This window comes from Crinia signifera, chromosome 6, assembly GCF_055691185.1.
Source record: "Crinia signifera chromosome 6, ASM5569118v1, whole genome shotgun sequence".
Lineage (NCBI taxonomy): Eukaryota > Metazoa > Chordata > Amphibia > Anura > Myobatrachidae > Crinia > Crinia signifera.
Window position 1 is genome coordinate 12,107,573 of NC_139222.1, and position 22,401 is coordinate 12,129,973.

The 22,401-nt window shown below is 50.5% G+C and overlaps 1 protein-coding gene and 1 long non-coding RNA gene across 7 annotated transcripts; one reads left to right on the forward strand and one right to left on the reverse strand.

The window, feature by feature from the left end:
- Positions 1 to 987: 987 nt before the first annotated feature.
- LOC146009993 (uncharacterized) lies at positions 988 to 12,939 on the reverse strand. 3 transcript variants are annotated; one of them, XR_014444708.1, is made up of 3 exons: positions 12,888 to 12,939; positions 3,895 to 4,575; positions 988 to 1,974 (listed from the first exon to the last, which is right to left on the reverse strand). It is a non-coding gene; the product is annotated as an uncharacterized LOC146009993 (long non-coding RNA). The 3 variants fall into 3 exon arrangements; XR_014444710.1 differs by lacking the exon at positions 12,888 to 12,939 and adding an exon at positions 12,796 to 12,861; XR_014444709.1 differs by lacking the exon at positions 12,888 to 12,939 and adding an exon at positions 8,615 to 8,808.
- LOC146009964 (uncharacterized) lies at positions 12,927 to 21,004 on the forward strand. 4 transcript variants are annotated; one of them, XM_083150649.1, is made up of 5 exons: positions 12,927 to 13,096; positions 15,405 to 15,548; positions 17,515 to 17,694; positions 19,344 to 19,422; positions 19,722 to 21,002. In XM_083150649.1, exons 2-5 carry the CDS (start codon positions 15,456 to 15,458, stop codon positions 20,831 to 20,833), a joined length of 1,464 nt encoding a protein of 487 aa, XP_083006775.1. In that variant the 5' UTR covers positions 12,927 to 13,096; positions 15,405 to 15,455; the 3' UTR covers positions 20,834 to 21,002. The 4 variants fall into 4 exon arrangements, with proteins under 4 accessions (XP_083006775.1, XP_083006776.1, XP_083006778.1 ...); XM_083150650.1 differs by having other exon boundaries at positions 19,725 to 21,002; XM_083150652.1 differs by lacking the exon at positions 17,515 to 17,694 and having other exon boundaries at positions 19,725 to 21,004.
- The last annotated feature ends 1,397 nt before the right edge of the window (positions 21,005 to 22,401 follow it).

The following is a 22,401-nucleotide window of genomic DNA, read 5'->3' on the forward strand; positions in this document are numbered from 1 at the left end:
CCATTTCATAATGAAGCTGAACATTTTGCTTACTATATTGCAGTTATAGTTGGATTCGAAGATACCCGCACAGACCACTATTTTAACTATTTGTCAATTAGTCCTTTCCTGTATGTGTATTAGTCTATTTTTCTTAAATGACAAAGTCACAATTGAAGATGCTCCCAGGAATATTTGGTACTACCATGAAGTGAAGAAAAAAAGAAAGGGTACTCTTTTCCTAGAACGGCGCCCACGATTTTGATCTTAGGCATCGCAAGGTAAAAAAATCGCGTCGGTCGCATTGCACGCGGCCAAAAAAAAAAAAAAAAAATCGCATGCGATGCGTCCGACGCGATTACCGCGATTTTACATAGGAAACAATGTTAAATGGCCCAATTGACCCGATTTTACATAGGGAAACAATGTTATATGGCCCACAGACCCCAAATAGCCACCCTGAAGTGTGAAATGGCCCCCCCCCCCCAATTGTTAACGCCACCCCACGATCAACGTCAACCCGAAGCGTGGCGAGCGCAGCGAGCCCGCGAGGGGTGGCGGTACGCGTCCTCCGACCTTTTCATACCCCCACTATCCACGTCGGCGTGGAGTTCAGAATAGAAAGTGTGGCGAGCGCAGCGAGCCACCGAGCCCGAAGCGTGGCGAGCATAGCAAGCCCCGCGGATACCTTCACAGGTATCCGCATCCCCTCGCGGGCTTCACAGGTATCCGCGTCCGCTCGCCACACTTTCTATTCTCAACTCCACACCGACGTGGATAGTGGGGGTATGAAAAGGTCGGAGGACGCGTAACGCCGCCGCTCGCCACTCTTCGGGTTGACGTTGATCGTGGGGTGGCGTTAACAATTGGGGGGGCCATTTCACACTTCAGGGTGGCTATTTGTGATCTGTGGGCCATTTAACATTGTTCCCTATGTAAAATCGCGGTAATCGCGTCGGTCGCATCACATGCGATTTTTTGCCCGCATGCGATGCGACCGACGCGATTTACATTTTAACATGCCCAAGAAAGTCAAGAGGAAGCACCAAGATTACCAAATAATTTGACAACACATGGTTGTAAGAAAGAATCCATAAATTGGCCAAGGGTTAGTTTGACGAGACTTGTGTATATTATTAGGTATGGAGTATAGATGAAAAGGACATTTGGGTGGTGGAACAGTAAGAAAATTGACTAATTTTTGGACTATTGGATTGTTTTTGGGTAATTATATTGGCATCCAAACCATGCTCGATCTCTTAACTCCTTGAAAGACATAGTTGGGTCCTGTTTGAGGTCTGAGCCGGGAGATGGTTTTATCTCGATATTTGCAATAATCCTGAAGCACAATCGCTCCACCTTTATCAGCTGGCCGGAACACAATGCCTTGTAGGTTAGATAGTCAAGAGGGCTTCCTCATGTGGTAAGTGGTTTCAAAATTTGGTTGTGCAATGAGTCTTTTAAAAAGGCATTTCCCCCTCCTGCCACTTCTAGTACTTATATTTTTTGGGGGGCTCTGGTGGACGTTGTCCCAAGAAATCAGGCCAACCATTTAGGTAGCAGACCAATCACTTTGGTCCATTATGCCCTTGTTACATAGTTCTTTGTCAGATTGAGGGGATCTCCAAATAAAAGGTGTTCTGCATCATGGTCCCCGTCTTTGGCATTGTGGTTTGCTCTTAGAGCAATATCCACCGATGGAGTAGTCCTTTCCGACTCTATAGCAATCTTTCTGTAATCATTATTATATTCATCCAATCTCATCCACCACCAGGAAGATCACACAGGAGAGAAACCACCTCTATGTCTTGAATGCGGGAAGAGTTTTACCAGTCACACCAAGCTTATTAAGCTCCAGAGAATCCTGAAATCTTCTGCCAGCAAAGGAAACCTTGATGTACATCAGAGAGCTCAAACGGGAGAAAAACCATTCTTGTGCTCAGGACCGAGGAACGATTCACCAGTAAGAGAAGCCTCCCGGTGCGTCAGAGGAGTCTGGACAGGAGAGAAAACATTTTTAGTCTGGGAAACGTTTATTTTTACAAAAAAAAAAAAAAAATGTGCTTAGGGCCCATTTAATAATGAAGCTGAACATTTTGCTTACTATATTGCAGTTATAGTTGGATTTGAAGATACGGTACTTGTGAGTTATCCGGGCGTCCGATTTTAAAATCGGGTCGGATCGGGACATCGCATCGCATCGCATGCGACCATCGGATGCGATGCGATGCCCCGATTTTTCCATAGGAATCAATGTTAAAATGGACTGAGTCCATTTTAACATGGCATTCAATGGGAAAAAGGGGTCCTTTTCATACCCCTACTATCCAAGTGGGCATGGAGTTGGATATAAACCTGTGGCGAGCGTAGCGAGCCACCGAGCCCGAAGCGTGGCGAGCGTAGCGAGCCCCGCGAGGGGACACGGAATACCGTCCCCTCGCGGGGCTCGCTTCGCTCGGCTCGCTACGCTCGCCACAGGTTTATATCCAACTCCATGCCCACTTGGATAGTAGGGGTATGAAAAGGACCCCTTTTTCCCATTGAATTCCATGTTAAAATGGACTCAGTCCATTTTAACATTGATTCCTATGGAAAAATCGGGTCATCGCATCCGATGGTCGCATGCGATGCGATGCGATATCGTATCGCATCGCATCTGATTGTATGCCTTAACTTAAGGCATACAATTTTAAAATCGGACGCCCGGATAACTCACAAGTACCGAAGATACTATTTTAACTATTTGTCAATTAGTCCTTTCCTGTATGTGTTTTAGTCTATTTTTCTTAAATGACAAAGTCACAATTGAAGGTGCTCCCAGGAATATTTGGTACTACCATGAAGTAAAGAAAAAAAGAAAGGGTACTCTTTACCTAGAACGGCGCCCACGATTTTGATCTTAGGCATCGCAAGGTAAAAAATCGCATCGGTCGCATTGCACGCGGCCAAAAAAAATCGCATGCGATGCGACCGACGCGATTACCGCGATTTTACATAGGAAACAATGTTAAATGGCCCAATTGACCCGATTTTACATAGGGAACAATGTTAAATGGCCCACAGACCCCAAATAGCCACCCTGAAGTGTGAAATGACCCCCCCCCCCATTGTTAACGCCACCCCACGATCAACGTCAACCCGAAGCGTGGCGAGTGCAGCGAGCCCGCGAGGGGCGGCGGTACGCGTCCTCCGACCTTTTCATACCCCCACTATCCACGTCGGCGTGGAGTTCAGAATAGAAAGTGTGGCGAGCGCAGCGAGCCATCGAGCCCGAAGCGTGGCGAGCATAGCGAGCCCCGCGGATACCTTCACGGGTATCCGCATCCCCTTTGCGGGCTTCACAGGTATCCGCGTCCGCTCGCCACACTTTCTATTCTCAACTCCACGCCGACATGGATAGTGGGGGTATGAAAAGGTCGGAGGACACGTAACGCCGCCCCTCGCCACGCTTCGGGTTGACGTTGATCGTGGGGTGGCGTTAACAATTGGGGGGGCCATTTCACACTTCAGGGTGGCTATTTAACATTGTTCCCTATGTAAAATCGGGTCAATTGGGCCATTTAACATTGTTCCCTATGTAAAATCGCGGTAATCGCGTCGGTCGCATCACATGCAATTTTTTGCCCGCAAGCACCAAGATTACCAAATAATTTGACAACACATGGTTGTAAGAAAGAATCCATAAATTGGCCAAGGGTTAGTTTGACGAGACTCGTGTATATTAGGTATGGAGTATAGATGAAAAGGACATTTGGGTGGTGGAACAGTAAGAAAATTGACTAATTTTTGGACTATTGGATTGTTTGTGGGTAATTATATTGGCATCCAAACCATGCTCGATCTCTTAACTCCTTGAAAGACATAGTTGGGTCCTGTTTGAGGTGGCGTGGCATCTGAGCCGGGAGATGGTTTTACCTCGATATTTGCAATAATCCTGAAGCACCATCGCTCCACCCTTGTCAGCTGGCCGGAACACAATGCCTTGTAGGTTAGATAGTCAAGAGGGCTTCCTCATGTGGCAAGTGGTTTCAAAATTTGGTTGTGCAATGAGTCTTTTAAAAAGGCATTTCCCCCCTCCTGCCACTTCTAGTACTTATATTTTTGGGGGGGCTCTGGTGGATGTTGTCCCAAGAAATCAGGCCAACCATTTAGGTAGCAGACCAATCACTTTGGTCCATTATGCCCTTGTTAAATAGTTCTTTGTCAGATTGAGCGGATCTCCAAATGAAAGGTGTTCTGCATCATGGTCCCCGTCTTTGGCATTGTGGTTTGCTCTTAGAGCTACCCAATATCCACCGATGGAGTAGTCCTTTCTGACTCTATAGCAATCTTTCTGTAATCATTATTATATTCATCCAATCTCATCCACCACCAGGAAGATCACACAGGAGAGAAACCACCTCTATGTCTTGAATGCGGGAAGAGTTTTACCAGTCACACCAAGCTTATTAAGCTCCAGAGAATCCTGAAATCATCTGCCAGCAAAGGAAACCTTGATGTACATCAGAGAGCTCACACGGGAGAAAAACCATTCTTGTGCTCAGGACCGAGGAACGATTCACCAGTAAGAGAAGCCTCCCGGTGCGTCAGAGGAGTCTGCACAGGAGAGAAAACATTTTTAGTCTGGAAAACGTTTATTTTTAACAAAAATTCCAAAAATGTGCTTAGGGCAAATTTAATAATGAAGCTGAACATTTTGCTTTTTATTATATTGCAGTTATAGTTGGATTTGAAGATACCCGCACAGACCACTATTTTAACTATTTGTCAATTAGTCCTTTCCTGTATGTATATTAGTCTATTTTTCTTAAATGACAAAAAGTCACAATTAGAGGTGCTCCCGGGAATATTCGGTACTACCATGAAGTGAAGAAAAAAGAAAGAAAGGAATTCCTATATTGGAGGCACACTATTACGTAGTGAAACCGCATCGCATTGAATCGCATGCCGTTATGGTATGGCATATGTCATGGTATATGTAATTTTACCATTAAATGGCATTATTCTAGGTTCCATCAGAACCGATATCTCATCGCATGCCATACGATGCAATTTCACTACCCTGAATAGCCCTCTACGCAAATGGAGTAGTGGGCGCCGTGATAATACACAAGTACCACAATGTGTGCTGAAAACACATATAGTATCAGCCAATCAGCTCCTGACTGCCATTTTACAGGATGTGTTTGAAAAACACCAGCTAGGAGATTATTGGCTGGTACTTTACCTCTCTCCACTTTATTTGGCCAAACATACTTTAGGCACGCAGCGGTGTTATTAGATAAAGTCACTGGAATATTTATATACATTTTACATGTGAGGTTTTTAGACTGCATAAATAATACGGCACTTGGATAACAAGCCTCCGGCCCGTCCCTACACTGATGCACATAACCATGAGGGTCCATGGGGGGTAACTACCATATGTGTGTGCAGCTGCTATGGAGCCCAGAGCTGAGAGGGGCCACCTTCCCTGTCACAGTTACATGTGTTATATACCGGGGTGTAGCTACTATAGGTGCAGGGAGTGCGGCTACTATGGGGCCAGAGCTGAGAGGGGCCACCTTCCCTGTCACAGTTACATGTGTTATATACAGGGTGTAGCTACCATAGGTGCAGGGAGTGCAGCTGCTCTGGGGCCCAGAACTGAGAGGGGCCACCTTCCCTGTCACAGTTACATGTGTTATATACATGGGTGTGGCTACCATAGGTGCAGGGGGTGTAGCTGCTATGGGGCCCAGAGCTGAGAGGGGCCACCTTCCCTGTCACAGTTACATGTGTTATATACAGGGTGTAGCTACCATAAGTACAGGGGGTACAGCTGCTATGGGGCCCAGAGCTGAGAGGGGCCACCTTCCCTGTCACAGTTACATGTGTTATATACAGGGGTGTAGCTACCATAGGTGCAGGGGGTGCAGCTGCTATGGGGCCCAGAGCTGAGAAGGGCCACCTTCCCTGTCGCAGTTACATGTGTTATATACAGAGTGTAGCTACCATAGGTGCAGGGAGTGCAGCTGCTATGGGGCCAGAGCTGAGAGGGGCCACCTTCCCTGTCACCGTTACATGTGTTATATACAGGAATGTAGCTACCATAGGTGCAGCTGCTATGGGGCCCAGAGCTGAGAGGGGCCACCTTCCCTGTCACAGTTACATGTGTTATATACAGGGTGTAACTACCATAGGTGCAGGGAGTGCAGCTGCTATGGGGCCAGAGCTGAGAGGGGCCACCTTCCCTGTCACCGTTACATGTGTTATATACAGGAATGTAGCTACCATAGGTGCAGCTGCTATGGGGCCCAGAGCTGAGAGGGGCCACCTTCCCTGTCACAGTTACATGTGTTATATACAGGGTGTAACTACCATAGGTGCAGGGAGTGCAGCTGCTATGGGGCCAGAGCTGAGAGGGGCCACCTTCCCTGTCACCGTTACATGTGTTATATACAGGGTGTAACTACCATAGGTGCAGGGAGTGCAGCTGCTATGGGGCCCAGAGCTGAGAGGGGCCACCTTCCCGGTCACCGTTACATGTGTTATATACAGGGTGTAGCTACCATAGGTGCAGGGAGTGCAGCTGCTATGGGGCCCAGAGCTGAGAGGGGCCACCTTCCCTGTCACCGTTACATGTGTTATATACAGGGTGTAGCTACCATAGGTGCAGGAGGTGCAGCTGCTATGGGGCCCAGAGCTGAGAGGGGCCACCTTCCCTGTCACCGTTACAAGTGTTATATACAGGGGTGTAGCTACCATAGGTGCAGGGAGTGCAGCTGCTATGGGGCCCAGAGCTGAGAGGGGCCACCTTCCCTGTCACAGTTACATGTGTTATATACAGGGGTGTAACTACCATTGGTGCAGGGGGTGCAGCTGCTATGGGGCCCAGAACTGAGAGGGGCCACCTTCCCTGTCACAGTTACATGTGTTATATACAGGGTGTAGCTACCATAGGTGCAGGGGGTGCAGCTGCTATGGGGCCCAGAGCCGAGAGGGGCCACCTTCCCTGTCACAGTTACATGTGTTATATACAGGGGTGTAGCTACCATAGGTGCAGCTGCTATGGGCCCAGAGCCGAGAGGGGCCACCTTCCCTGTCACAGTTACATGTGTTATATACAGGGGTGTAGCTACCATAGGTGCAGGGGGTGCAGCTGCTATGGGGCCAGAGCTGAGAGGGGCCACCTTCCCTGTCACAGTTACATGTGTTATATACAGGGTGTAACTACCATAGGTGCAGGGGGTGCAGCTGCTATGGGGCCCAGAGCTGAGAGGGGCCATCTTCCCTGTCACAGTTACATGTGTTATATACAGGGGTGTAGCTACCATAGGTGCAGGGAGTGCAGCTGCTATGGGGCCCAGTGCTGAGAGGGGCCACCTTCCCTGTCACAGTTACATGTGTTATATACAGAGGTGTAACTACCATAGGTGCAGGGAGTGCAGCTGCTATGGGGCCCAGAGCTGAGAGGGGCCACCTTCCCTGTCACAGTTACAAGTGTTATATACAGGGGTGTAACTACCATTGGTGCAGGGGGTGCAGCTACTATGGGGCCCAGAACTGAGAGGGGCCACCTTCCCTGTCACAGTTACATGTGTTATATACAGGGGTGTAGCTACCATAGGTGCAGGGAGTGCAGCTGCTATGGGGCCCAGAGCCGAGAGGGGCCACCTTCCCTGTCACAGTTACATGTGTTATATACAGGGTGTAACTACCATAGGTGCAGGGGGTGCAGCTGCTATGGGGCCCAGAGCTGAGAGGGGCCACCTTCCCTGTCACAGTTACATGTGTTATATACAGGGTGTAGCTACCATAGGTGCAGGGGGTGCAGCTGCTATGGGGCCCAGAGCTGAGAGGGGCCACCTTCCCTGTCACAGTTACATGTGTTATATACAGGGGTGTAGCTACCATAGGTGCAGGGAGTGCAGCTGCTGTGGGGCCCAGAGCTGAGAGGGGCCACCTTTCCTGTCACAGTTACATGTGTTATATACAGGGTGTAGCTACCATAGGTGCAGGGGGTGCAGCTGCTATGGGGCCCACAGCTGAGAGGGCACCTTCCCTGTCACAGTTACATGTGTTATATACAGGGTGTAGCTACCATAGGTGCAGGGGGTGCAGCTGCTATGGGGTCCAGAGCTGAGAGGGGCCACCTTCCCTGTCACAGTTACATGTGTTATATACAGGGTGTAGCTACCATAGGTGCAGGGGGTGCAGCTGCTATGGGGCCCAGAGCTGAGAGGGGCCACCTTCCCTGTCACAGTTACATGTGTTATATACAGGGTGTAGCTACCATAGGTGCAGGGGGTGCAGCTGCTATGGGGTCCAGAGCTGAGAGGGGCCACCTTCTCTGTCACACATGTGTTATATACAGGGGTGTAGCTACCATAGGTGCAGGGGGTGCAGCTGCTATGGGGCCCAGAGCTGAGAGGGGCCACCTTCCCTGTCACAGTTACATGTGGTATATACAGGGTGTAGCTTTACTTTCATAAATAAGAAAGTTGATAGTATTAGATTATATAACACAAATATCCCAGAAATACTTAAATTAAACCAGAGTTGCTCAGAGGACCACATTGTAACACAGCTCCATATAAAGGACTGTGGCAGAGAACACAAAGAAGACTTGGGGCACAATACTGTGTAAGCTCACTTGCCGACATCCCTGTAAGTAAGCCACCAGCCTCCGTCAGCAGCTGTGTAGTCAGCATGTACCTGGTCAGGCCTCCCTGAGGATCCATATACACAGTCTGCAGCAGCCATGAGGGGTGGGGTCAGAGTGTGACTTCTCCTACCCCCTCCAACCAATGACATAACAGTGCTATACAGGTGCTACCATTAATTATATTAATGAGACATGTGTGTGTGTGTGTGCTCCTGGCTGCCCTCCCATATGTGACACCCACTCAGGAAACAGTTACAGATCTTTCATCTTACATTTATAGAAAATATAGTGATGCATTAATAAATTACTGCAGGAAATCTATGGCATGGTTACCTACCCGACTCTCTCCATGAGGGAGAAAATTTTAGGGTGACCAACTCATCCCTTTAATCCGGGACACACATTAATTACACAGGTTCTGTGGCAGTTTAAACCAGGTGAAAGCCAGCCACAGAACCTGTGTAATTAATATGTGTCCCGGATTAAAGGGATGAGTTGGTCACCCTAGAGAAAATGCTCTGTTCCTGGGCTTCCCTGGTAATGTATGATTGGCAGCACCTGTGGGGAGCTGGGTAACTGATAAGAAAGGTGTCACCACAGGTGCTGGCAATCATACATTACCAGGGAAGCCAAGGAGCAGAGCATTGTGTCCTCCTGGAGAGGGGCATGCTGGGAGGTATGGATAATGTAGGATTGCCAGCACCTGTGGGGAGCTGTGTAACTGATAAGAAAGGTGTCACCACAGGTGCTGGCAATCATACATTACCAGGGAAGTCCAGGAACAGAGCATTGTGTCCTCCTGGAGAGGGGCATGCTGGGAGGTATGGATAATGTATGATTGCCATCACCTGTGGAGAGCTAGGTAACTGATAAGAAAGGTGTCACCACAGGTGCTGGCAATCCTACATTACCAGGGAAGGCCAGGAACAGAGCATTGTGTCCTCCTGGAGAGGGGCATGCTGGGAGGTATGGATAATGTATGATTGCCATCACCTGTGGGGAGCTAGGTAACTGATAAGAAAGGTGTCACCACAGGTGCTGGCAATCATACATTACCAGGGAAGCCCAGGAACAGAGCACTGTGTCCTCCTGGAGAGGGGCAGGCTGGGAGGTATGGATAATGTATGATTGCCAGCACCTGTGGGGAGCTAGGTAACTGATAAGAAAGGTGTCACCACAGGTGCTGGCAATCATACATTACCAGGGAAGCCCAGGAACAGAGCATTTTCTCCCTCATGCGGAGGGTCAGGTAGGCAACCCTGCGTATAATACCTGACCCGGCACCAGCTCCTGTGTATAATACCTGACCCGGCACCAGCTCCTGCGTATAATACCTGACCCGGCACCAGCTCCTGCGTATAATACCTGACCCGGCACCTGCTCCTGCGTATAATACCTGACCCGGCACCAGCTCCTGCGTATAATACCTGACCCGGCACCAGCTCCTGCGTATAATACCTGACCCGGCACCAGCTTCTGCGTATAATACCTGACCCGGCACCAGCTCCTGCGTATAATACCTGACCCGGCACCAGCTCCTGCGTATAATACCTGACCCGGCACCAGCTCCTGCGTATAATACCTGACCCGGCACCAGCTCCTGCGTATAATACCTGACCCGGCACCAGCTCCTGCGTATAATACCCGACCCAGCTCCTGCATATAATACCTGACCTGGCACCAGCTCCTGCGTATAATACCTGACCCGGCACCAGCTCCTGCGTATAATACCTGACCCGGCACCAGCTCCTGCATATAATACCTGACCCGGCACCAGCTCCTGCGTATAATACCTGACCCGGCACCAGCTCCTGCGTATAATACCTGACCCGGCACCGGCTCCTGCGTATAATACCTGACCCGGCACCGGCTCCTGCGTATAATACCTGACCCGGCACCGGCTCCTGCGTATAATACCTGACCCGGCACCAGCTCCTGCGTATAATACCTGACCCGGCACCAGCTCCTGCGTATAATACCTGACCCAGCACCAGCTCCTGCGTATAATACCTGACCCAGCACCAGCTCCTGCGTATAATACCTGACCCAGCACCAGCTCCTGCGTATAACACCTGACCCGGCACCAGCTCCTGCGTATAATACCTGACCCGGCACCAGCTCCTGCGTATAATACCTGACCCAGCACCAGCTCCTGCGTATAACACCTGACCCGGCACCAGCTCCTGCGTATAATACCTGACCCGGCACCAGCTCCTGCGTATAATACCTGACCCAGCACCAGCTCCTGCGTATAACACCTGACCCGGCACCAGCTCCCGCGTATAATACCTGACCCAGCACCAGCTCCTGCGTATAATACCTGACCCAGCACCAGCTCCTGCGTATAATACCTGACCCAGCACCAGCTCCTGCGTATAATACCTGACCCAGCACCAGCTCCTGCGTATAATACCTGACCCAGCACCAGCTCCTGCGTATAATACCTGACCCAGCACCAGCTCCTGCGTATAATACCTGACCCAGCACCAGCTCCTGCGTATAATACCTGACCCAGCACCAGCTCCTGCGTATAATACCTGACCCAGCTCCTGTGTATAATACCTGACCCAGCACCAGCTCCTGCGTATAACACCTGACCTGGCACCAGCTCCTGCGTATAACACCTGACCCGGCACCAGCTCCTGCGTATAACACCTGACCCGGCTCCTGCGTATAATACCTGACCTGGCACCAGCTCCTGCGTATAATACCTGACCCGGCACCAGCTCCTGCGTATAATACCTGACCCGGCTCCTGCGTATAATACCTGACCCAGCACCAGCTCCTGTGTATAATACCTGACCCAGCACCAGCTCCTGCGTATAATACCTGACCCAGCACCAGCTCCTGCGTATAATACCTGACCCGGCACCTGCTCCTGCGTATAATACCTGACCCGGCACCAGCTCCTGCGTATAATACCTGACCCGGCACCAGCTCCTGCGTATAATACCTGACCCGGCACCAGCTTCTGCGTATAATACCTGACCCGGCACCAGCTCCTGCGTATAATACCTGACCCAGCACCAGCTCCTGCGTATAATACCTGACCCAGCACCAGCTCCTGCGTATAATACCTGACCCAGCACCAGCTCCTGCGTATAATACCTGACCCAGCACCAGCTCCTGCGTATAATACCTGACCCAGCACCAGCTCCTGCGTATAATACCTGACCCGGCACCAGCTCCCGCGTATAATACCTGACACGGCACCAGCTCCCGCGTATAATACCTGACACGGCACCAGCACCTGCATATAATACCTGACCCGGCACCAGCTCCCACGTATAATACCTGACCCAGCACCAGCTCCCGTGTATAATACCTGACCCAGCACCAGCTCCCGTGTATAATACCTGACCCCGGCACCAGCTCCTGCGTATAATACATGACCCGGCACCAGCTCCTGCGTATAATACATGACCCGGCACCAGCTCCTGCGTATAATACCTGACCCCGGCACCAGCTCCTGCGTATAATACCTGACCCGGCACCAGCTCCTGCGTATAATACCTGACCCCGGCACCAGCTCCTGCGTATAATACCTGACCCGGCACCAGCTCATGCGTATAATACCTGACCCCGGCACCAGCTCCTGCGTATAATACCTGACCCAGGCACCAGCTCCTGCGTATAATACCTGACCCGGCACCAGCTCCTGCGTATAATACCTGACCCCGGCACCAGCTCCTGCGTATAATACCTGACCCCGGCACCAGCTCCTGCGTATAATACCTGACCCGGCACCAGCTCATGCGTATAATACCTGACCCCGGCACCAGCTCCTGCGTATAATACCTGACCCAGGCACCAGCTCCTGCGTATAATACCTGACCCAGCACCAGCTCCCGCGTATAATACCTGACCCGGCACCAGCTCCGCGTATAATACCTGACCCCGGCACCAGCTCCGCGTATAATACCTGACCCCGGCACCAGCTCCTGCGTATAATACCTGACCCGGCACCAGCTCCTGCGTATAATACCTGACCCGGCACCAGCTCCCGCGTATAATACCTGACCCCGGCACCAGCTCCTGTGTATAATACCTGACCCGGCACCAGCTCCTGCGTATATACATTGTGGGGACTAGTAAACTCATTCAAAAGTCATGCAGAACCTGGAACTTAGCTTAAAAGATAAACTGGAAAGCAAAAGCCTATATTATACCACCGCTGCTGTGTCAGATACTGCCCAGGTCTCTAAACTACCGGTGACAGAAACACTCGTCGTCTATTTAGGCAAAGCTCTAAAATACCTACTGTAGGAGACAACCGGGAAGTCGCGTTGGACCGCAGGAGACGGAAGTCGCTGTGGAACGCACAGCGCTGAAGTCCTGGCGGAACACACAACCCGGAAGTCGCAGTGGAACGCATGAAGGTTTTTTAGCAGTTACACCCGGTTACAGGTGACCCGGGAAGTGGTTGGCAGCTGCCAGTGACTTCCGGTCCGTGTGAGAGCAAATAATAAGGTGAGAGTTAACTAATGATCATATATTATAATAATAAGCAATAGTCCAAGATGGCTGCTGAGTGTCTATAGAATTTAGGAGGAGGAGGCTTCCTGGTGATATATTAATTAGTTTACATGTGTATAGGGAGATGGCTACTCTGTCTGTCTATCTATATCTATACTATATATGTCTAGGAAACACTGCCATCTGTTGGCAAGAAGTGAAACGACATCTCTTTCTCTCACATGCACAAACACAGAAGGTAGCAGACTAGCTTTTGAAACTTTTGCTTAGTGCGGGCTTACTTGTATCTGTATATATGTATATATATATATATATATATATATATATATATATATATATATATATATATATATATTTATATTTATTTACAGTTTCTTATATAGCGCACACATATTCTGCAGCGCTTTACAGAGAATATTTGACAATTCACATCAGTCCCTGCCCCAATGGAGTTTACAATCTATATTCCCTACCACATGTACACGCACACACAGACATTCTAGGGTTAATTTTTGTTGGAAGCCAATTAACCTGGTCCTATCTGTATATTTTTGGATTGTGGGAGGAAACTGGAGTACCCGGAGTGAAACCACGCAAGCGGGGGGAGAATATACAAACTCTGCACAGAGGCATGGTGGGGATCGAACCCATGACCTCAGCGCTGTGAGGCAGTAATGCTAACCATTACACCATCCGTGCTGCCTATATATATATATATATATCTTACCACGTCCAGTCCTGGCACCACCTTTTGATGGGTCAGGTGTCACCCGTCTTACCACGTCCGATCCTGGCACCACCTTCTGATGGGTCAGGTGTCACCCGTCTTACCACGTCCGATCCTGGCACCACCTTCTGATGGGTCAGGTGTCACCCGTCTTACCACGTCCGATCCTGGCACCACCTTCTGATGGGTCAGGTGTCACCCGTCTTACCACGTCCGGTCCTGGCACCACCTTCTGATGGGTCAGTTGTCACCCGTCTTACCACGTCCGGTCCTGGCACCACCTTTTGATGGGTCAGGTGTCACCCGTCTTACCACGTCCGGTCCTGGCACCACCTTCTGATGGGTCAGGTGTCACCCGTCTTACCACGTCCGGTCCTGGCACCACCTTCTGATGGGTCAGGTGTCACCCGTCTTACCACGTCCGGTCCTGGCACCACCTTCTGATGGGTCAGGTGTCACCCGTCTTACCACGTCCGGTCCTGGCACCACCTTCTGATGGGTCAGGTGTCACCCGTCTTACCACGTCCGGTCCTGGCACCACCTTCTGATGGGTCAGTTGTCACCCGTCTTACCACGTCCGGTCCTGGCACCACTTTCTGATGGGTCAGGTGTCACCCGTCTTACCACGTCCGGTCCTGGCACCACCTTCTGATGGGTCAGGTGTCACCCGTCTTACCACGTCCGGTCCTGGCACCACCTTCTGATGGGTCAGGTGTCACCCGTCTTACCACGTCCGGTCCTGGCATCACCTTCTGATGGGTCAGGTGTCACCCGTCTTACCACGTCCGGTCCTGGCATCACCTTCTGATGGGTCAGTTGTCACCCGTCTTACCACGTCCGGTCCTGGCACCACCTTCTGATGGGTCAGGTGTCACCCGTCTTACCACGTCCGGTCCTGGCACCACCTTCTGATGGGTCAGGTGTCACCCGTCTTACCACGTCCGGTCCTGGCACCACCTTCTGATGGGTCACGTGTCACCCGTCTTACCACGTCTGGTCCTGGCACCACCTTCTGATGGGTCAGGTGTCACCCGTCTTACCACGTCCGATCCTGGCACCACATCTGATGGGTCAGGTGTCACCCGTCTTACCACGTCCGGTCCTGGCACCACCTTCTGATGGGTCAGGTGTCACCCGTCTTACCACGTCCGGTCCTGGCACCACCTTCTGATGGGTCAGGTGTTACCTATAGCATTAGACTATAGATCCAGCTGTTGTGAAACTAAAATTCCCATCATGCCTTGCCACAGTTTTTACTATTAGTGAGTTCTAAAACTATGGCAAGGCATGCTGGGATATGTAGTTTCACAACAGCTGGAGGGCCATAGTTTGGTCATGACTGTACTAGTGTATCCGTGCTCCTTCCATACAGTGTAAGCTATCACAGGCTGGTTATTACATGTAGGTATTGCTGCTAAGTCATTGTATATCCCTGTATAACATGGTGCAATACACGTAGTGGAGACAATGACTCCTCTCATCTATACGTTGTAGGCTTGTCAGGTTGCGTGCGTACACAATGACTTTTCACTGTTGTTAGGTTCTATAATTTGTGTTCACTTTTACCATTTCCAGGTTGACTAAGCTCAATAGGGGAAACTACAGCCCTAGGGGAAAGAACCCTTAATGGATCCTCTAGGGTTGGACAAGAGCAGGAGTCACATGACTGAGAGGATATTAAACCTCACCCTGGAGATCATCTACCTGCTGACTGGGGAGGTGAGGTCACAGTGACATCACTCTTATCTCTATTACTGACACAGGGACCTGAATGGGAGGTGAGGGGTCTGGGAGCATCACAGTGACATCACTCTTATCTCTATTACTGATACAGGGACCTGACTGGGGAGGTGAGGGGGTCTGGGAGCGTCACAGTGACGTCATTGTTTTCTCTATTACTGACACAGGGACCTGACTGGGGAGGTGAGGGGGTCTGGGGGCGTCACAGTGACGTCACTCTTATCTCTATTACTGACACATGGACCTGACCGGGGAGGTGAGGGGGTCTGGGAGGGTCACAGTGACATCACTCTTATCTCTATTACTGACACAGGGACCTGACTGGGGAGGTGAGGGGGTCTGGGAGCGTCACAGTGACATCACTCTTATCTCTATTACTGACACAGGGACCTGACCGGGGAGGTGAGGTGGTCTGGGAGCGTCACAGTGACATCACTCTTATCTCTATTACTGACACAGGGACCTGACTGGGGAGGTGAGGGGGTCTGGGAGCGTCACAGTGACATCACTCTTATCTCTATTACTGACACAGGGACCTGACCGGGGAGGTGAGGGGGTCTGGGAGTGTCACAGTGACATCACTCTTATCTCTATCACTGACACAGGGACCTGACTGGGGAGGTGAGGGGGTCTGGGAGTGTCACAGTGACATCACTCTTATCTCTATTACTGACACAGGGACCTGGCTGGGGAGGTGAGGGGGTCTGGGAGTGTCACAGTGACATCACTCTTATCTCTATTACTGACACAGGGACCTGACCGGGGAGGTGAGGGGGTCTGGGAGCGTCACAGTGACATCACTCTTATCTCTATTACTGACACAGGGACCAGACTGGGGAGGTGAGGGGGTCTGGGGGCGTCACAGTGACATCACTGTTATCTCTATTACTGACACAGGGACCTGACTGGAGAGGTGAGGGGGTCTGGGAGAGTCACAGTGACGTCACTCTTATCTCTATTACTGACACAGGGACCTGACCGGGGAGGTGAGGGGGTCTGGGAGCGTCACAGTGACATCACTCTTATCTCTATAGCTAACACAGGGATCTGACTGGGGAGGTAAGGGGGTCTGGGAGTGTCACAGTGACATCACTCTTATCTCTATCACTGACACAGGGACCTGACTGGGGAGGTGAGGGGGTCTGGGAGTGTCACAGTGACATCACTCTTATCTCTATTACTGACACAGGGACCTGGCTGGGGAGGTGAGGGGGTCTGGGAGTGTCACAGTGACATCACTCTTATCTCTATTACTGACACAGGGACCTGACCGGGGAGGTGAGGGGGTCTGGGAGCGTCACAGTGACATCACTCTTATCTCTATTACTGACACAGGGACCTGACCGGGGAGGTGAAGGTGTCTGGGAGCGTCACAGTGACATCACTCTTATCTCTATTACTGACACAGGGATCTGACTGGGGAGGTGAGGGGGTCTGGGAGCGTCACAGTGACATCACTCTTATCTCTATTACTGACACAGGAACCTGACCGGGGAGGTGAGGGGGTCTAGGAGCGTCACAGTGACATCACTCTTATCTCTATTACTGACACAGGGACCTGACTGGGGAGGTGAGGGGGTCTGGGAGCGTCACAGTGACATCACTCTTATCTCTATTACTGACACAGGAACCTGACCGGGGAGGTGAGGGGGTCTGGGAGCGTCACAGTGACATCACTCTTATCTCTATTACTGACACAGGAACCTGACCGGGGAGGTGAGGGGGTCTGGGAGCGTCACAGTGACATCACTCTTATCTCTATTACTGACACAGGGACCTGACCGGGGAGGTGAGGGGGTCTGGGAGCGTGACAGTGACATCACTCTTATCTCTATTACTGACACAGGGACCTGACTGAAGAAATAATGGAAACAGGACTAACGCAAGAATTAGGGTATTCTGAAAACTAATATTGTGGTATTAATTAGTATATCTCCATACACAGGACTACAAGTTAATGAAGAAGACATATGATAATTTTGAGATATCTAGCAGTGATCCCAATGTGCCTGAAGGCTTGATCCCTATCATGGTGCCTCCACCTCACCCACTGATACATGAGAGGCACAATGACCAGAAGATCCTGGAACTCACCAATAAGATCATTCAGCTGCTGACAGGAGAGGTGACTGCTGGGAATGGGACATTATACAGTAACACTGGGGGCTGTGACCGGAGAGGTGATTGCTGGGAATGTGATGTTATACAGTAACACCGGGGGATGTGACCGGAGAGGTGACTGCTGGGAATGGACGTTATACAGTAACACCGGGGGATGTGACCGGAGAGGTGACTGCTGGGAATGGGGCATTATACAGTAACACTGGGGGCTGTGACCGGAGAGGTGATTGCTGGGAATGTGATGTTATACAGTAACACCGGGGGATGTGACCGGAGAGGTGACTGCTGGGAATGGACGTTATACAGTAACACCGGGGGATGTGACCGGAGAGGTGACTGCTGGGAATGGGGCATTATACAGTAACGGGGATGTGACCGGAGAGGTGACTGCTGGGAATGGGACATTATACAGTAACACCGGGGATGTGACCGGAGAGGTGACTGCTGGGAATGGGACGTTATACAGTAACACCGGGGGATGTGACCGGAGAGGTGACTGCAGGGAATGGGACGTTATACAGTAACATCGGGGGATGTGACCGGAGAGGTGACTGCTGGGAATGGGACGTTATACAGTAACACCGGGGGATGTGACAGGAGAGGTGACTGCTGGGAATGGGACGTTATACAGTAACACCGGGGGATGTGACCGGAGAGGTGACTGTTGGGAATGGGACATTATACAGTAACACCGGGGGATGTGACCAGAGAGGTGACTGCTGGGAATGGGACATTATACAGTAACGGGGATGTGACCGGAGAGGTGACTGCTGGGAATGGGACGTTATACAGTAACACCGGGGGGATGTGACCGGAGAGGTGATTGCTGGGAATGTGACGTTATACAGTAACACCGGGGAATGTGACCGGAGAGGTGACTCCTGGGAATGGGACATTATACAGTAACACCGGGGGATGTGACCGGAGAGGTGACTGCTGGGAATGGGACGTTATACAGTAACACCGGCGGATGTGACCGGAGAGGTGACTACTGGGAATGGGACGTTATACAGTAACACCGGGGGGATGTGACCGGAGAGGTGACTGCTGGGAATGGGACGTTATACAGTAACACCGGGGGATGTGACCGGAGAGGTGACTGCTGGGAATGGGACATTATACAGTAACACCGGGGATGTGACCGGAGAGGTGACTGCTGGGAATGGTACGTTATATAGTAACACCGGGGGATGTGACTGGAAAGATGACTGCTGGGAATGGGACGTTATAGAGTAACACCGGGGGATGTGACCGGAGAGGTGACTGCTGGGAATGGGACGTTATACAGTAACACCGGGGGATGTGACCGGAGAGGTGACTGCTGGGAATGGGACGTTATACAGTAACACCGGGGGATGTGACCGGAGAGGTGACTGCTGGGAATGGGACATTATACAGTAACACCGGGGGATGTGACCGGAGAGGTGACTGCTGGTAATGGGACGCTATACAGTAACACCGGGGGGATGTGACCGGAGAGGTGACTGCTGGGAATGGGACGTTATACAGTTACACCGGGGGAGGTGACCGGACAGGTGACTGCTGGGAATGGGACATTATACAGTAACACCGGGGGATGTGTCTGGGTGATGACTATCATTGTGTGCATCAGATTCCTATAAGGTGTGAGGATGTCACTATTTCTCCATGCAGGAAAAGGAGTATATTGAAGACGACACAGATGCGTACAAGAAAGTGAAAATAGAGAATCACCAGTCCGTCACATCACTGGGTAAGACGATTTTTATTTCTCTGACTACGCATTGAATGTCCAGAAGGGGGGAGCACTCTATTACGCGGAGAACACACTTACCAAGCGTCTGCCTGTGACAGTACCTGTGGCTAGGCACAATATACCCTTATTAGCGTGTTTCGCTGGAGAAAAATACACACCACACGTACAAACAATACTACATATAATAATTCCATCCTCCACTGATAATACATCTAGAGATCCTTATGGTAAACGTTTATAATGACTTGTAGTGAGAATGTATAATAATTCAGGATCTGACCACAACGTATTTCCAGCAGGTCCATCCAATGATGCTCCAACTAAGTGGTCGTCTTCTCATGTTGACAAAGTGTCGGTTAAATCCGAGGTTGAAAAGTGTACAGACGCTGACATTACCACACCAACAGGTCACACGCCGTATACATCTACTCATATTAAGGAGGAACCGGCCTCCTGTGACGGAGGAAGTCTGGTAGATACGGAAGTTTCTTTATCCAATGTAAACACGCAATCCTCTACCAATGATGTTGACCTTGTCCAGTGCCGGGAAGGTCACACACGGAAGAGGCTACATTCTTGCTCGGACTGCGGGAAATGTTTTAACACTAAGTCACATCTCATTCGACATATAAAAACTCACACTGGAGAGAGGCCGTATAATTGCTCCGAATGCAAGAAATGTTTTACCCGCCAGCCCGACCTGTACAGGCACCAGAGGCTGCACACCAAGAAGCAGCCATATTGTTGCACCGAGTGCGGGAGATGTTTCCACCGTAGGTCCGATCTGATGAGTCACCAGAGGGTGCACCCTATCGGTTCTAACAGCAAGTCGCAGCTTAGTGGTCAAGATGGAGGTCCCACGGAAGTGAAGCCGTATTCTTGCACAGAATGCGGGAAATGTTTTACAACCAAGTCCCATCTCGTCCGACACTGGAAAATCCACACGGGCGAGAGGCCTTACCCCTGCTCCGAATGCGATAAACGCTTTTACCGTAAGTCCGATCTGGTCAATCATCACAGAATGCACACCGGAGAGAAGCCATTTTTTTGCTCCGATTGTGGAAAGTTTTTCAAATGCACCTCCGCACTGTTTTTGCACAAGAAGGTGCACACAGGGGAGAAGCCCTATGACTGCACTCAGTGTGGGGAACGTTTTAGGATCAAACCGGAGCTCCTCGCTCACCACAAGGTTCACGCCGAAGATAGACCGCATGCTTGCCCTCAGTGCAGGAAGCGTTTCAGAAACAAGTCCGTTCTTCGGAAGCACGAGATGATTCACACCGGAGTCAAGCCATATTCTTGCTCCGAGTGCGGGAAAAGATTTCGGCGAAAAGATACTTTAAAGACGCACATGAGACAACACATCCGGATCACGCCAGTGTCAGAAAAAAGGGTACTCTTTACCTAGAAGGGCACCCATCGTGGCCATCTCGGGCATTGAATGCACTAAAAAATTGGGTGCGATGCGACCGACGCGATGCCCTCGATTTCCCATAGGGAACGATGTTAAATGTCTCAATTGACCCGATTTTCCTGTTCAATGCCTCAGTTGACCCGATTTTTCCATAGGAAAATGTTAAATGGGCCACAGAGGCCAAATAGGCACCCTGAAGTGTGAAATGGCCTCCACAATTGTTAACGCCACCCCACGATCAACGTCAACCCGAAGCGTGGCGAGCGGCGGCGGTACGCGTCCTAAGACCTTTTCATACCCCCACTATCCACGTCGGCGTGGAGTTGAGAATAGAAAGTGTGGCGAGCCCCATGAGGGGACGCAGATACCTTCACAGGTATCCGCGTCCCCTCGCGGGCTTCACAGCTGTCCGCGTCCCCTCGCGGGCTTCACAGCTGTCCGCGTCCCCTCGCAGGCTTCACAGCTGTCCGCGTCCCCTCGCGGAGCTCGCCCCGCTTCGGGCTCGCCACACTTTCTATTCTCAACTCCACGCCGACGTGGATAGTGGGGGTATGAAAAGGTCGTAGGACGCGTACCGCCGCCCCTCGCGGGCTCGCCACGCTTCGGGTTGACGTTCATCGTGGGGTGCCGTTAACAATTGTGGGGGCCATTTCACACTTCAGGGTGACTATTTGGCCTCTGTGGGCCATTTAACATTGTTTCCTATGGAAAAATCGGGTTAATTGAGACATTTAACATTGTTCCCTATGGGAAATCGCGGGCATCGCACCCGATTTTTTAGTGCATTCAATGCCCGAGATGCCCCCGATTTTTTACTAACGATGCCCACGATCAAAATCGTGTGCGCCGTTCTAAGTAAAGAGTACCGAAAAAAGTTGACCTCTAGAGAGGCGTCTCACTGCCTTCCGCCACAGCAGTCTAACCGGTTCTGTTATTACTTGATTGGTCAAATGTCACAGCGAAAACTGGTACAGAGATTCTCAATATAGCAATGTGCTCTACGGTAACGATGCAACGGACATTGGCAATCACCTAGCAGTGAGTGTTAGACCGGACTGATTTCTCGTGCTGGGAGATGACGATCCGAGTCTATAAGATATTGCTGCCAACCTGTCCATTTATTGGGTGATTTCTTCTCCTCAGCCTGTGAGCAACTGTACTTTAAAATGTGACTTCAATTCTGTTCTTCAGTCTGCTCCAATTACCTTGTTTCTTGGACTGCTTTTTGTTTTTGGGTCTAGTTGTCTCTAACTACAGCAATCGCTGACATTTCTGTCGATAGGAAATCTCTTATGTTTGTTTCAGTTTTATGTCTACGTTTGTACATAGTGGGGGTCTGATGATGTGTAATGCAATATCTTACTTATTTTCTACATATTTGTAAACCCAGTAAAAAAAGATTGTCATTTCAATTAAACCGTCCCATGTACTTTGGCATCATCACAGATTAGCAGTAGAATATAGGTGTTATTTATAACGTGTGACATTTATAACAGTGAAATGATGTGAGGGGGAGAGCAGGAGTATAACAGGGGCCGATGGATCCTGATGTATGAGATACA